General features: G+C 35.2%; 2 protein-coding genes across 8 annotated transcripts; one reads left to right on the top strand and one right to left on the bottom strand.

Annotated features, from left to right (window-relative positions):
- The first annotated feature begins 3,030 nt into the window (after positions 1 to 3,030).
- Positions 3,031 to 6,337, top strand: LOC112287467 (uncharacterized). 2 transcript variants are annotated; one of them, XM_073532651.2, is made up of 9 exons: positions 3,031 to 3,475; positions 3,595 to 3,700; positions 3,911 to 3,991; positions 4,150 to 4,314; positions 4,443 to 4,547; positions 4,688 to 4,798; positions 4,911 to 5,099; positions 5,189 to 5,297; positions 5,405 to 6,337. In XM_073532651.2, the coding sequence occupies exons 1-9, from the start codon at positions 3,327 to 3,329 to the stop codon at positions 5,599 to 5,601; spliced, it is 1,212 nt and encodes a 403-aa protein (XP_073388752.1). In that variant the 5' UTR covers positions 3,031 to 3,326; the 3' UTR covers positions 5,602 to 6,337. The 2 variants fall into 2 exon arrangements, with proteins under 2 accessions (XP_073388752.1, XP_073388747.1); XM_073532646.2 differs by having other exon boundaries at positions 3,034 to 3,475; positions 5,189 to 5,302.
- A 538-nt stretch (positions 6,338 to 6,875) lies between these two features.
- On the bottom strand, positions 6,876 to 9,950 carry LOC112287475 (PHD finger protein ALFIN-LIKE 3). 6 transcript variants are annotated; one of them, XM_024530493.3, is made up of 5 exons: positions 9,411 to 9,950; positions 8,930 to 8,962; positions 8,274 to 8,496; positions 7,656 to 7,785; positions 6,876 to 7,437 (listed from the first exon to the last, which is right to left on the bottom strand). In XM_024530493.3, exons 1-5 carry the CDS (start codon positions 9,508 to 9,510, stop codon positions 7,168 to 7,170), a joined length of 756 nt encoding a protein of 251 aa, XP_024386261.1. In that variant the 5' UTR covers positions 9,511 to 9,950; the 3' UTR covers positions 6,876 to 7,167. The 6 variants fall into 6 exon arrangements, with proteins under 6 accessions (XP_024386261.1, XP_024386270.1, XP_024386285.1 ...); XM_024530502.3 differs by having other exon boundaries at positions 6,876 to 7,434; XM_024530517.3 differs by having other exon boundaries at positions 6,876 to 7,431.
- Positions 9,951 to 16,359: the final 6,409 nt, after the last annotated feature.

Here is a 16,359-nt window from a genome sequence, read left to right as displayed (position 1 = left end):
TTCCTTCAAAGTAGATGCTTTAATTCAACAATGCAAAAAATTTACTTCTACAAAATTGAGTGGCATAGATTATTCCTTGATTGTCCTATAAAGATATAAGTTTTTTAGAATCATGACTTCAAATGGCACATTCTTCTAAAAATTGAATTCTTAGGTTGTCTTATTCCTCCTAATTTTGTCTTCCAAATTTGTACCTTTAGTCAATTATTTTAATATGGAGACAACACAGCCTTCAATTTGGAGGCAATAAAAATCAACACTCCTACCACATTCTAGCTCCAATATTATCAGTTTTTAGCTTTCTAAGGAATATTTTTATCAACTCTAAAACAAAAATATCCTTATTGCTTTCTATCTTGTGAAAAGTATAAGGTAGTCTTCTAAAATAGAGCTACTAAATTATTAAGGCAATATATCACCTTTCTTTAAATTAGAGGTTTTTTTCTTGTCCAAACTTCAGATTTTAATATTTTTACATCCAAAAAAAATTTTATGTAGAAATTCTATCTTCATATAAAATTTCAAGAATTGATTTTAAAAATTCAAAGAAAAAACTCACAATAACTAAAGCCTCTTATAAAACCTAGAGAAAATTTGACATGGCTATGTGTATTAATAATAATAAAAAAAAAAATGTCCCAATTATATGAGTCCATGAGATCTTTTCTACTATTACCTTAAAACCTAAGGAGGTAGCCACATATCTACTTTTAAACTCCAAGGAGCTCAAACTAAGATCCATGGTATTAATTGAACTAATTGTCAAAATCCAAGATCAAAGCTTATTGCCATCAATTGAACCCTAAAAATATTTTTTTGGCCAAAATAACTTTATCAATGTCTTTTAAATATATTTTCCAATAAAAAAATAACTACTCTTATGCCTTGTTTCATAAGAAAATATAACCATTTGAAGATTAGAAGTATAGAAATTAAAATTAGAATTAAATTATTTCTAACTTATTTCTAACTTAAACCTCTTTTGTAAGCATAATTAACATATCATTAGCTATCATAAGTAAGTTGCATATTTGTTAGAAAATAAAAGCATCTTTTCTTACTTGTGATCTCAATATGTTGATCGCAAGGCCTCTATGCTATATAAAATAAATGAGAATTACTTTTTTTGCGGTTGGTTTGATTTATAAATTTATCTATTTGAATATATAATCTTCATCTATATTATCACTATATTTCAAAGAAAGAAGGTTCTATAGCTCATAATGTTTTATAAATGTTGATGGCTAAGTTTGATTGTGTAGGTTGTAATATTTATTCTCTTTTGCTAATAGTATGATTGGAAGTAAAAGTTTGAACTAGCAACCATGTCAAAGAAGAGTCTAGTATCTTCATTATTTTTTATTTTATTTTTTATTTTTTTGTTTTTATAACCATTCTTATCACTTTAGCATAACTAATTATTTCTTCTAAGTTTGAAGCATGAAGGTTAAGAAGATTTTTGGTTTAAAAGAATTATAATTTGTTATTTAGGATAAAGAATCTTATTTGCTTCTCAATAATACACACACACATATATATATATATATATATATATATTACTTTAATGATCTAGACATGATCAATCACTTATTAGATCTTATGATGAAATTAGAAATATTTAACTAAGGCTTTACTTGAGTTGTATAGTCTAATCTTGGTATTGGATTGAAGCATCTATAGATTAACATTAAGCATGTTTTTTTCCATAATATTATGATATTATTTTTATAAATTCTAACAAAAATGTTCTTTATTATAAATCAGGTAAGAATTTTGGCAGCCTTCTTTAAATAACATGAAATATTTTGTATCATAGTTGCAAGCATTTTATATTCTTTGCAAACCTCATTTATGCAAATTAATTGCTTTCATTAAAATAATGTATATATTGGAGAAAACTAGTTGTCAAAGCTAGTACTCAATTAATACTCATTTTATAAGAAGTAGTTTTGGAAGATATTTTTTATTATCATTTCTTTTAGAAATTTCTACTAAAAGATTATAAAAGATTTTATTTAGATTTTCAAAATGTCAAAGAAAAACTTTCAGAGATATAACATTGTCAAAAGATTATAAAATTGTATATCTAGGTACTAACATGATTGAACATATATACAAGAAGAATCTAATGATATTCAGAAAACCCAGTATAGCTAAATATAACCAATTTAAATAAAAGGTATTTAAATTTCAAAATAAATATAGTTATAAGAATACTAAACTTTTAATTTTTTGTATTGTTTAAAATATCAAAATCGTATAATATTTACATATAATTTTAATTTATTTAATTATTGAATTACACACATATTTATTAAATTGTTATAAATTATGCCCTAAATCTTGAGAAAATTTTAAAATCTTTAGATTGGGCATCAACAATCAAAATAATTTAATATGGTTAAAGATATTAATAAAATGCAACAATTAAGAAGATAAAATGTAATAAGAAATTATTGTAAACCTACTTGGCTTGATAGAAGACTATGGAAATTTTCCTTGAAGTAATGTCATGTAATAGTTTCAACTAAAATTACAAATATTGATTTCAATATTAGACAAGTTAATTATTTTAATTTTTGCATATTGTGACATTTTGAACCCACTTCAAAACAATAATTTTTTGCCTTCTACCAAATACATTATATTCTCTAACAAAAATTGACATGCACAGTTTTTAGTAGTTGTAACATTGTCCACACCTCTTTTTCCTCATTTGCCCCCCTCTAATACAAAAGTTGGGGTTCATACTGACTTTATACTTCTAAAAAATTGTAAGTTGATACAGTAAAATTAGCAATTCAAATATCAACTATAAATTCTCTAATATTGCTTGATGAAAGCTAACATGAAAATAATGACTCTTTGATGTTTTAATAATAGAAAAAAAAACAGTAAAAAATAAAACAAAATAATTTTAAGGAACATCCAACAATGGGACAACAAAGGATAACCTCCTTTCACATTTGCCTTGTTTCTTTTATGTTCCCATGAGGAACACGTTGGGGAGAATGGATACTAAAACTTCCAGTTTTGGAATCTGGAAGCTGAACCCAATTGTGACATCACTTCTGTTGAATCGTAAAAGAGATTGAGACAGCGAGAAGCTTCTGCATAAGTAACATAAGAACGCTGAAATTGTGAAAAATGCAGAGTTGGGGTCAAATGAAGCTTCAATTGTGCTTACAGAGATGGTGGCAAATCGCTGGAGAGTCCAATCTGAGTGGCCCTATTGTGAAGATCTCTATTAGAGGGGTGGAGGCGGAGTTGCTTTGCACCTGACAAAACCTGCAATTAGGGTAAGGGTTTTAAAAGGGGGTGTGAAGATGTCCAAGTCAAATCCTCCCAAACCACCCACAGATGTTGCAGGTGGTGCTGAGGAGCAAAAAGAGGTTGACATCAACACCTTAACGTTGAGATTGGAAGAAGCGGTGGCGAAAACTACTCAATTTTACTCTATTTTACTCGGCACAAAGTACGTGGATTGCCACAACCTTGTCAAAACCTTTGCATGATGTTGAGTTTGGAAACCCTAAGTAGTCCTGAAGAATGATGGCCCTAAATCGGGGATGGGATTTGGTGAGAGGGGTGAAGTGCGGAGCAGAAAACTGTGCTGGTAGACTCCCGAGACTGCATTTGCAAGCTTGGAACGGAATTCTTTAACTTGAAAGAGAATCTGAAGAAACGGGAAACACATGCTGTAAGTAACTCTATTCTGGTGACAGCTGCTAACACAAAACGAAGAAATGGCCACGAATAAGGTCCAATGTGAGGGCTGTTTGTTGAAGTTGTTGTAGATTTTGCTCGATTCTACGTGCTTCAGTTCAGCACACTATCTGCAAATTTTAAATCGGTATCATTTTACCAGTATGAGTGGTTGATGCGTCTGGCGCCCGTGTATTTTGAACAGTTCGCTGTTCAACAGTTGCGAACACAAGACCTCAAGTTGCAGAAGGCTAGAACCCAGGAGCTGGTGGATCAGCTGACCCAGGTCTGGTTGGTCACTCCGAAAACCTCTCACCCAAGCTTTCTCCAGTGCTTGTCGAAATTTCTGTGGGAATTGAGTAATGTTAGCCGGTTCTTATTAGTGGGTGGAGCTCAGATTGACTGAATGGGGCTGGATGTGAAAATTCGGTTAACTCAAGACAGAAAAACGTTGACATCGATGACCTCCACGCGCATTACAAGCTTCAAGTGCGAAAAGTCATTGATGAGGAGAGACTTAAACGAGTGCAAATGAAGGTGAAGTTTGGAGCTCTAGTGGAGGAGTTATTCAACCGGCTTGAGGGTGTCAAGACGTTTATGGCACGCCAGGTGTCGCCAAGTTCACCCTGTTTATCCTTCACATGCATGCAGAACACATTCGAAATTCCATAGAATGTGGATCACATTCGCAAAGATATCATGTCATCTAATCAATTTTGCGATGGATGCGTAATCAGCGCGAGGTGGAGGAGCGCATGAAAGCTGCTGAGAAAGAAGCAGAGAACTCGCGCGCACAGATAGCAAACTCAGCACATGGCTTCGAACAGAAATGCGTCGAAAAAGTACTTGAACCATCACTTCCACTAAAAAAACACTGCAAACCCTTTGAACCAAGTCCATCACAGTTTTCCTTCAGATTGCGAGTCTTTTCAATTCCAACATAAGACCGGGTCCCTGAAGCCAAAAGATTTGCCATCTGCAGTGCTTGCAATACAAAGAGTCAACCGACAAGAAACTGAAAGAATACATGAAGAAAGTGAAAGTAGGCATCGGTTATCGAATCGGTGACACAATGAAGGAAGTTCTTGGGCAGGTTAAGCGTCAATCCCACCCTTTTCAGCCTCACTGACAACGAACGCAATTTTGAATGAACAATACGATAAAAACTGAGACGGATTCCTCAAGTGACATGTTTCGATGTATAGAATGAGGTACTGTTGGCTGAAATCCAAATGCACTCCTCGTCGACAATGGGAAAGCAAGTGGAGGTAGACCGGCTGAAAGCTGTAAACACTAAACTGAGATGTGAAATTGCGTTGAAGAAGGGAGCCGAGGAGCTCAATGCCAAACGCACTCGATACCAGAAACATGTCATCAAGCATAACAATATCAAGGTATTCACGTCTACTTGTTGCAAAACAGACCTCGAGCCTTCCCGCAAAGGTCAATTTAACACCCACGCTATCTGCTGGAAGCTTGGCAGATCCAAAACATGGAAAAAAACCTGAAGACAATTATTCGTAAATTCAGTGAAGAACGAAAAGTCCTACAAGAGAAGAACGCTAACGTCGTAACTGAAGTTAAAGCCGACAGTATGGTTCGTCCCTCACGCTCATGTCAAGTGCCTGCACCTCAATTCCTTGAACTGGAAAGGAAAGAAGTGTAGGGTTCTGAGATGTCTGTTCATCTTTCTGTGCAGAAATTGAAAAGCCTCGTGTTACACAGAGCGAAAGAGCTGAAAAAATTAAGGCATCTTTCAGAAATTGTGCTTCGGCAACGAAGCGAGGTCGAGCTCTTCCTTCTGGACTCCATCCAACACGTAAAGAACCAAATCTACTTGCAAAAGAAGTTCCAAAGAAACCAAAACTTGGACACCTCTGTTCACAAAAAAATTAACGCCAATTGCGCAAGCTTGGACTCAACTGCTCGTGGCAACCTGGGATCAACATCGCTCCAAATCAACAACCACCAACCTTCGTCAATCAAGCCACGGGTGTCGTGGTCTGACGCAGGGCCTGTTCATGGCAAGGTCAATGTTGGAGGTGGGGAGCACAACGCTGAGGAGCAGCACTCGACTGAGGATAGGGCAGGGATGCACATCCTCTTTCTTGGTGGCTCTCACGATCCCTTGACCACCCCTGTGGTTCTTCCCTTGATTGACATCTCGGAGCTCTCTTGGCAAGAACGGGAGAAGGTATTGCGGTATCTGTACAAGAAGATCAACACCGCATGGAGCCTCACGATGGAATCAGAGCACATCAAACAAGCCGAGACGATGCAGGAAGAACAGAAGTATCAAGGGTCCACGAGTGAGGCTGGGAGAACCATTATTTGATCTCGTAGCTCAATCTCTTTTAGAGGATTCTTGTTGAACTCCGCTCTTTGAGCCCTGGCTTCATTGCGCTAAGTTATTCAGTTAGAAATAAAAGCACAGAAATGAGAACGCTTCTGCTCGCTGACCTGATATTTTGCGAAGGACCGCAGCAATAATCTGGAAGGATGAGGATAAGAGAAAGAGAGGGACAGAGAAAGGACATCTTTATGTCCCGTAGTTTCAACAAAGTGTAAATAAAAAGTAGCTTTATTGAGCTAATTCACTGCGGAATTGCAATGATCACCACAGCCTTGCTAATCTTGAACTTCTCTACTTGTACATCCTGACAGATAATCAGAAATCGAAAACATGCAATTCCGTGTTAATTCCCCCTTCACAAAACTAGTGCAAGAACTATATGACGCACTTCGAAAGACATGAAAATCTATTCTTTAGAACAGCCCAACTCATGTTAGAAAAAACCACACTATAATTTTGGAATCAAAAGGAAATGCGAACACTTTAAGTCTGCTGAATTTTCAGACATATTGAAACTTCCACGGCCACCTCAAATGGATACTGTGCTTTCACATCAACACATCCTTTGTTATTGGAAAAACAAAAAAGAAAGGTTTATTCCCAGATAGTTCGCAAGGAATGGCAAGTTCTGTCGTAATGTTGTAGAATTATGCTGAGGATATAAGCATCCAGCCACAAGCTAATGATTTTACAATTAAAAAAGTTAAACGACTTTTCGAAAGTCTAGTAATGATGGAGAAAACCTCAGCAGTTAATAAGGCACAGATCCACAAAGCAAAAGAGAGACACGATATTACATTACCCTTAACATCAAGTGTAGTGAAAAGTTGGTCAATAAACAACCTCTTAACATGTGTAGGAGCAAGCGCACAAGAAGTCCAATGGTACCTGTATTCGCTACGCTGCAAACTACGTGATCGGTAAACAAGTGGGTACCTCCATTGAATACGGCAATTAGAAAGACGGATCGTCAACCTTTTCAAGTCCAATCAACTAGAATCTCCTCAGCACCAAGGCTAATCCCCACTTGCTTGAACTAGAGCCTATCAAGCACACCAGTCTAAGAAAAGGTTAATGGTACCATAACAATAAACGTGTGGCCTGACAGGTTACGTACGAGCCCTTTTGTTGGTGCAGGATGGGCACTTGTATTGCTTAATGTGTTCTGCTCTTGCTGGCGTAATTTTTACACATTTGCCATGGTACCACTTTTCACAGATATCACAGCCGATCCAGAATTCATCAGCAGTATAAGGCCCTCCACAACTTCCACAGAATGTGTCGCCATGTTCCTCCTCGTCCTCATCATCAAGAGCGTCCTCTTCATCCTTCTGAGGTAGGGGAGCAGGCTTAGCCGGCTTTGCTTGCGTCACCTGCTGCTAGAAGGCCACGCATTAAATCCATCGTCAACATCTAATTACACGAGTCTTAAATGTGTGGCACATGGCAGCAAATACAGTAAGAGGTCCGCTCATGACGACATTCAACGCATACTTGAACATTGTAAATTGGACAATAACGAAGTGCCAACGAGGGAGGGAGAGAGGACCACACATTCATAATAATATGGTCTAACAGGTAGTTTCTCAGTGCTCACCACCTTCGCAGCAGGCTTGGCTTTGGTGCCAGAGATGTTATTGACAGCAAGCTTCTCCTTAACAGGCTTTTTTCCTGTTACTACGTCAAATACTGTTGGAAGCTCATTTATCATGTTAAACAAACGCTTCCTGTAAGAATCACCAGAACATCCTCCTTAGACAGCAATACGAAGACGTCTCCTCCCAAAGTGGGCAAAGTCAGATCATTTCTCTGTCCTGAATGAAGGACAACACAATTCCAACAATAAACTTGTCTCCACCGACACAAATCCAGTAATTTAAATAAGTATGTCATATAAAAGCCGGAATTGTTTCATCAACTGGTCAAGAAAAATATTATTATCCTCCCCTCATCAATACGTTGCAAAGAATCAGAATCCCTCTCGCAACCGGATTATTTTTTCATAAGAAACATGCATTAAGCGGCCTCAATGCTCGCTTTCAAACTTTTCTACTTAACTGTAATGAACCTCTTCGACCAGATAGTCAAAAACAAAAAAAAACGAGACATGACTAATTGTAGATATAAGTTGAAACACTCCGTCGAATATCCTGACTTACACTGATAATGTAAAGTGAAGACACCAACTGCGTTCTAACGGTTAAAGATAGCTGACCTCTCGTTCTTGTCAAACCGAGCTCCATAATAGAATGCAACAGCGAGCAGCCACGCATCGCTGTGCACGGCAACCAAGGCTAACCAATCTTTACGCTGCATGCCATCTCTAGCGAAGTTGATACCAAGGGCAGGTTCTGGAAGTTCAGGAGGAACCTCTTCTGCTGGTAAATTTACTTCCCATGCCTCATCCGGGAAACCGTACAGACACAAATTCTCCTTCTCTGCAATTCAGCAGACCACCGCTACGTGATGTGATACACGCTACGACATGCCTCCGAATCTCTCTTCCAATACAAACTGGATCCTTATGTACCCTCCAATATCTCACACCCTGATTCACCGCCACAGCCCCTCACACACCCACTACAATGCCATCAAGATATTCCCTAATCCCACCTCGCCCATCCCATGCCCTACAATCTTTCACCGTCTGAGAGACACACACTCCTACTACTTCACGTTTGGTGTTGATCAGGCACATTCGGAAGCTTGAGAAGCTAAGCGAAGTAAAACACGGCATCGCAGTTACATCAGACCTCGCAAACCCCAGCGCTGTTCACCACGCCAATGCACAAGCCTAAAACCATGCCCCTACTTTAAAATCAAGTCAGCAAGCACGTGTGCTTTTCACAGCTCCTCACATCAATTTCGCACCTGGATCACACTGGCGGTAAAAGTCTTCAACATCTGCAAGACAACCGTATAACAGACCAGAGAGGGGGACGTGTGAGCCGCGTAGTAAACCAAATTTAAAGCACCACACAAGACGATGTGAGTTTAAAAATAAAAATAACGAAATAAAATGAAATGAAAGAAAATGAAAAAGTGAAAAAAACAATTACTTAATTAAAAGACGTTTCACGTGCCCTTCATGCGAACTAGCAAACCAAGAGGAAGCCTAGAAACGAAGTCACCAGCGTCCAAGGAGCTAAACGATGACATTCTTTCAACAAATTTGACATAACCCAAGGCTATAAGAGAACGTTTCGCCCGCGCAGTATTTGATGATTTCTCTTGCAGAACCATGACCACACCGCACTCACCCCGCGCCAATTTCCATACACACGATGAATGACTCCTCTGATTCTCCCCTAAGTAACAGAAAGAAGATCACTCCAAACTACCATGCACCCACCAGTGATAAGCGCCTTCAGCATTCCCGATCGCCGTCCCTTAAAGTCCTTAAACACTTCGTCAACCGTTCGCGGATTTGCAGATATCGAGGCCCCCTCCATGTTGCCACAAAAACCAGACGTGGCACCGGTCCTCTCAAGGAAAAACGCCCGTCAACACTCGGCAACAAAAGAAACGTTCACTCAAAGAATCATTCAAGCAAGCATAAACACAAACATGATGCTACACCTTTCGCTACGCCCTCTTCCTACACAAAAACAATCGCGATGAGCTGCACAGCACGAGACACTTTCCCTTATGCCAGGAATCGCAATCACCGGGACTTCGCATCTTGAGACTGACAACTTCTCCACTCTTCCAGCTCCACGAACCCTAGCAAGCGACTTTGGCCTAAAACCCTCGTCTCTCCACTGCTTCCGCCACTTCTAAATGCACCGGCGACCACTTCTCTTCCAGTGCAACCATTACTTCGCGCACAACCCTCTCAATGCCTGCAACTCACACACTCCTCGGGGCTCGATAACAACAACACAACAAGAGCATCGCACAGTCTGAGACTCGTAAGGCTTCCTTCTTCAGATAGCCCTCCTGTTCGTCTCCCCCCTCAACTTGAGAACTTGACGAAAACGCGAAGAATTCGTTCATTCTTCGTGGCCCTGGACTTCGTTCGTTTGGCGATATCTGCATGTCGTTTGTTTTGGGACGCGCGCTGCCGACGAAGTGCAGTGAGTAGGGGAGGTCAGACCCGCCGGAATCCTGATTCCCTCGTCCATCGTGTGGCATTTACTTTCGGGTAATTCACCGGGCATGGTCATTCTTACGCGAGGTAAAATTTTAAATAACGACGATTCACCTCGGTAGATGTATTTTACCAGTTTCGGAATTCATTCCAAACTTTCAAGACATTTTTTGTATCCCATTATAATATTTTAATTCAAAAAAGTTTAAACAATTTTTTTTGATATTTTTGTCTATGATTTAGTTCACTATTGTGTTAAGTCTGTAGAGCGAAATGAAACTCAAAAAACAGTCTTGGGAGTTAAACTTTGCAAAACTTTAAATTATCAATGAATAAAAAACCAATTTCAGTTTTTATTTGAGCATCTTAAAAAACCGGCACATTTTTTGTATAGATAAATAAAATTAGCAAAAAGCACCATTCTAAATGATTGTCTGTACTCATTGAAAAACCAGTTGTGTTGTAAAATGTAAAAAATAAAAAATAAAAAAACGATTTTTATAATATGATTTAATCTTGTAATCCTACTTTTGAAAATTTTAATACACATTATATTCATTTAAATACACAGAAAAGTATAAAAGTTTTTAGGATCAATTTGGGTTGTTTTAATTTTTGTGTAGATAATTGATTTTGATTATTACATTATTTGATGCAGGTATATTAGTGAAAATCAATTATATTGTGCATGCATTTGGCAATAATTGGTGATTTGAAAATATAATTTGTTTAATATTATGTAAATATTTTTTATTAATATTAAAATTATACTTTTTCTTTTCTGTTTTTGAAACTTCATGTGTGGTGACGTAATTAACTTTAGTTATTTTCCCACAACAATGAATTCTATTAAATTAGCAGTTGTAGCTCTTTGATGAACTTTAAGAAGAATGATTGTTCCTCTTAACAACAACATTATTGATTGGCAAGTGTACATGTTGTTTTGTTTGCATAAAAAAAATTCTAAAATAGATATAGGAATCATAAAAATGCAATAATCGTAGTTATTTGTTTAATAATCTGCACAGTGATATATTTATCTAGATTTTTTATTTTTTTATTTATTTTCATTCCGGTTAGTATTTTTCATGCTTACAGATAAATTTATTAATTTGGTAATGATATTGGTTAGTGTGTGAGTTTGTAATATTATTCAAACTTAAGATTTGGATTAGAGTTATGTATTTTTTGTAAAATATCTAGGTATAAGGTTTTTGAAAATCTACTTTTATTCCATCAATTTGTAGATGGTGTATGAACTACATTTTTGTTCTCACATGTATTTTGTGGTATATCCACATATGAATTTAGATTGCTTATTTTATATAATGTAGATATTATATAATGTAGATATTATATTTGTGTATGTATACACAAATACACCTCTTTGTACCACTAATCATATGTTTTTATTGCTATTAACTAAGTATCAAGTTGAATTCACAATAAAAAATTTGAAGTTGGGAGGATAACATCTAAAATTCCAATATATTCTAACAAGAATATTTTCAAAATGAAAAAAAATAAAATATGTAGATTTCTACTCCTACTGCTAGATATATAGATATACATACATACACGTACACATACATACAAACATATACATACATGAACATATGTATGTCCACATTGGCATTGAATTCAACACCTATAAGAGAAAGTGAGAATTGTAAAGCTGAGGAGGTTGAACATGAGAGATGTGATCAGCAACCGAGGAGGGAGGAAGGGATGAAGGATGAATAAAATGGATGAATGTTTTCTGGATGAGCGAAGAGGGATGATGGATGGATGAAGGAGGGAGTTTCCAGTCTGCCACTTCTCTGGAGTTCTCGCAATTTGAAACACAACATGACAATACAGAGTGAGCGAGAGACACACACAATTGTTGGCTGATTTTATAATTCTTGTTGCTCAAGAGTAGGATTGAGCTTGAGCTCACTTGGTGCAGTGTGCATGAATCCTTTGTGTACATTGGATCCTTGTTGTTCCTTTTAATATCTATTCTGCATGTATGTTGTCTTGTGTGCTGATTTAAAATTTTGGTTTACTACGTGTGATATCACGTAGAGGTAGTCTGCTGAACTGTAGAAAAGGAGAATTTGTGTCCGTGCGGTTTCTCGGATGAGGCATGAGAAGAAAATGCAGCAGCGGGGGAGTTATCAGGGAGTAGGATGACCCGGTTTGAAAGCTGAACAGGTGTTTTGATCTGCTAGGCAAACCTCTCATTTCCTTTCTCTTTCTTCTTCTTCTTCTCTTCTTTTGTATTCTTTTTCCTTTTCTTTCTTACTCTTTCCTTCATTTCTTTGTGTGTTTTTGCGTGAATGGTTGCATTATGCGTAGTATCTGAAGGCACGTATTGATAATAATGTGATGCAGGAGTAGATTTGAAAGTGTGTCCATAATGGTACAAATCTGAGGACTTGAATAATTCAAGACCTCTATAGTGCTATTTGTGCTTAATGAAAATAATCTTTTCCATTTTGATAAACTGAAGGGTCTGTTTCCTAATGATATTTGCAACTGATTGCTTATGTTAGGATTGATGTCAATTGCTAGATGCACCAAGTTTAGGCTATTGAAGGTTGGTTACTGCATGGATATCACAGATGGTGCACAATGGTGCTACTTGCAAGAACCTAATAGAACTTGACTATTACATGTTTGTCATACACCAGCATGTGACTCACAATTCAACCTGCAGGAGGCCGTATTATAATATTCTTGCTTGCATGACCTTTGAAGTTAAGGCTTGTTGATTTTTAACTTATAAAAATCTTTGCTCCTACTAATTGTTGTGATTTAGATTTATATTGTCTATCTATGCCATTCTCATGTAAAGCATAGTGACAAGTGTGTTCAAGGTTTCAAAACATTATGTTTTTTTTGTTTTTTTTGTTTTTTTGTTTTTGTGTAGAATCATAAATATATTATGGATTGAACAACATGTATCGCTCCTTATCTGTTGAATGACTTATACTATATGTAACAAAAGCTCTGACTTATCCAGCATTTAATTAAGACATCAGAAGTGCCTTTCTCTTAGCTTTCGACACTTTTTGGTAGCAATGAATGATGAATAGTGCCATGGATGAATATCAATCTGGATAAACAATGCCATGGATGAACATTAATTTGGATGAACATTAATTTGGATGAAAAATGTTATAGATGAATATTAATTTAGATGAAATTGGATATCTTTCGTAGATGATAAAATTGGATGATCTGCCAGCTACCAAATCTTCATCAATGCCAGAATGTTGTTGAAGCATTGGAGCAAGAATTTAACTCTATTGATGCTGATTTTTACTTAATTAAATCCCATTTGTTGCTTGTGGTGAAGATAAGTCTTTTTTGCTCCAATATAGCTTGGTACTTCTACTCTCCAAATATTACATTTGTAGATTATTTGTTAATTGTTTTCTTATAGTTATTTATTGCTATTGTATTAATTGAATTGATAATAGCATCTTTAATGGATCATCACATTAATTGATTAGATGAAAAAAATATGGCACATAGGCATTCATTATGAAATATTTGATGCGCATTTGCAAGCTCTACATGTGTATAGGTAAGACATTAAAAGATTCAATGGATATTGATGAAAAATTAAAATAGGAATCAAGCCAAGTAGAAGCACAAGCATTGATTTCACTCAATATTAAGCCTTTGCAATTAACTGATATATGCAAATTTAATATTGCAAAGGAGATGTGAGACATATTGGCTAAGATCCACAAGCTTTCAAAAATTATTATTAAGATATTTTTAATGAAGAAATTATATAATCTTTGATATGTGGATCTAGAATCTATGGAGATTTTTCTTAGAATGATTTTTGATTTTAGGAATCAATATATTAAAGCCAATGGTGAAATGAATAAATAAAGCATGGTATTTTTTTTTACTTATTACATTTCCAAAATCTTGAAATCTACTTATTTAGTTGATTGCATTGAAAAAATAAGAAAAGAAAAAAAGCATAAAAGAGGTAGTACAATCTATTCTCTATGATAAGGAGATGTGAAAGAAGGAGAAGACTAATTTTTCATTTTTTACTTTAGCAGTGCATATAAGAAGAAAACAAGACGTAAAGAAGTACCATCCACAACAAAAATAGATGCCTAAGATTGATAAGTCTAGAAGTACTTCTAGGACTTGTGGACAAAAAAGGCATTGGCGAGGTAATACAAAATGTCCTAAAAAAATAGCAATAGTATGGAAAATACTAGCATTATTGTTATTCTTTCAACTCAAGAGATATCATTTAATTCAAAAATAATGATTGCATCATTGTCTCAATTATGATATTATGTATACATTGATAGAGTAGTGGATATATACATCCAAAGAGACATGAATAAGCTAATCAATTTTGATGAAAATGCAACTATTCAATTTTAAAGCTATAATGGTGGCATTAGCAAATCATGAGGCTCAAATGAAATACATCTCATAATTTTAGACTCTACAAGAAAATGTATTCTTATGGTTGTAAAGGATGTCTATTGGATTTCTAGAGCATGTGATACTTTATTATTAATTGTAACTTTATATAAGAAAAATTACAAATTTAACTTGGATATCAATGAAGTTGATTGGATTTTATCTTCAAGTGACTTACTTACATAAATGGCCAATATAATTGTATTGGTTTAAAAAACATTTGGTATTATTTTTAGGCCAATTAGCTCATATTTGTATTCCAATACAAATTATAATCTATTAAATTTAATATTTAAAATTTAAATTTGCTAATATAACTAGCTTTTGGTGGCCAAGATTTGATATTAGCTTAAATCCTAAATCCTAAACTCTAAACCTAGCATGTTAGGAGATAAAACTTATCTTATGCCTTGTGAAATTGAAGAGGTTGCTACAATTTTTAGCTCATCTATTTCAAATCATACACTTATTGAATGACATTAAGCATTAGCACATGCTTCAATGCATACAATAAAGAAGGCAGATCAAATGAATTATATTGAAGGATTAAAGATTAAGAGGGAAAAGAATAAAATATCTATGTGTGAATCATGCATTATTGAGAACGCCTATAAGCAATCTTTTTCATACAAGCATAAGTATATCAATGGTATTTTAGGTGTAGTAGTATTTGACCTTTGTTATTCTAATACAACTAGCTTTGGTGGTACCAAATAGTTAGTTTTATAAATTGATGAATATGTTGGCTATTGTAGCCTTGCATTTCTTCAAACTAATAACCAAGTACATGTTGCTTATAAGACTTAGAAAACGAAGGCACAAAGAAGAATTAGAAGAAAGTTAAAAACTTCTTTTACTGAACATGGCATTGAATTCTTAAATAATAAGTTTGGTTATCACTTTAAAGTTAAAGGCATTTGACATATAATCACTCTTGCATATAAAAATAAAATTATTAGCATAGCAAAGCATATGATATAGACTATTTTTGAAAAAATACAAAAATTTCTAGACGATGTCAAGTTGAATCATCAATATTGGACATTTGCAACAAAATTTATAACTTGGACTTGTAATCACCTTCCACTTATAAGACTCATTGGTAAGATACCACATGAAGTTTTTACGGTGAAAAACCTTCTCTTTAAAATGCTCATTGCTTTGATTTTTTTGCTTGATATCATATATCAAAGAAAAAATGTCAAAAGCTTAATGCAAAAGGTAAGGAAGGATATTTTTTTTGAATAATCAAAAGTGGCAAAAGGATGTGAAATTTTTTACTTAAAAAGAAAGTGATTGTTAGTCAAGATGTGATTTTTTTTCATAACAAGGATGAATTATTTAGTTAGCGATTAATCTCTCTAGGAAAAATTGAAGATATGAATCATAGAAATAATCTTAATATACTAGATTTTCAACATCCAAATAAATTAGAAATATCTCAACCTCAAGCCTCAAGATTATATATGTATGATGGATTAAATGGAAAAATGATTGAAGAAGAAACAAAGCCTATACCAACAAAAATAGTGAAATTCTAACAATCGAAAGTGGAAGCAACTACTCAAGTTCTTGTCATGGATATATATCTACTATAATTATTACATAAGTAATATGAATATGTAGAAGTAGATAAAAGTAGATTAATTTCATAATATCCTCTAGAAAAGCTTCTTAGAAGCTTTGTAGATGTTTTTTTGATTTTATATGTATTTGTAGTTGATTAGTAGGTTAGAAACTTACTCAAAAAATTAACCATGTG

This window comes from Physcomitrium patens, chromosome 1 (assembly GCF_059467195.1).
Source record: "Physcomitrium patens ecotype Gransden chromosome 1, ASM5946719v1, whole genome shotgun sequence".
Classification (NCBI taxonomy): Eukaryota; Viridiplantae; Streptophyta; class Bryopsida; order Funariales; family Funariaceae; genus Physcomitrium; species Physcomitrium patens.
This window is presented reverse-complemented; position numbering and strand designations above follow the sequence as displayed.

What these genes read in the sequence shown, in the direction of transcription:
- LOC112287467 (XM_073532646.2), top strand. Translation starts at nt 3,327, where the DNA reads ATGTCCAAGTCAAATCCTCCCAAACCACCCACAGATGTTGCAGGTGGT. An exon ending in AGAAACGGGAAACACATGCT is followed by an intron (nt 3,701 to 3,910) that starts GTAAGTAACTCT and finishes TATTTTGAACAG; the next exon opens with TTCGCTGTTCAACAGTTGCG. An exon ending in TGAAGGAAGTTCTTGGGCAG is followed by an intron (nt 4,799 to 4,910) that starts GTTAAGCGTCAA and finishes TTCGATGTATAG; the next exon opens with AATGAGGTACTGTTGGCTGA.
- LOC112287475 (XM_024530493.3), bottom strand. Translation starts at nt 9,510, where the DNA reads ATGGAGGGGGCCTCGATATCTGCAAATCCGCGAACGGTTGACGAAGTG. An exon ending in CGGTTTGACAAGAACGAGAG is followed by an intron (nt 7,786 to 8,273) that starts GTCAGCTATCTT and finishes TGATTCTTACAG; the next exon opens with GAAGCGTTTGTTTAACATGA. An exon ending in CCAAGCCTGCTGCGAAGGTG is followed by an intron (nt 7,438 to 7,655) that starts GTGAGCACTGAG and finishes GTGGCCTTCTAG; the next exon opens with CAGCAGGTGACGCAAGCAAA.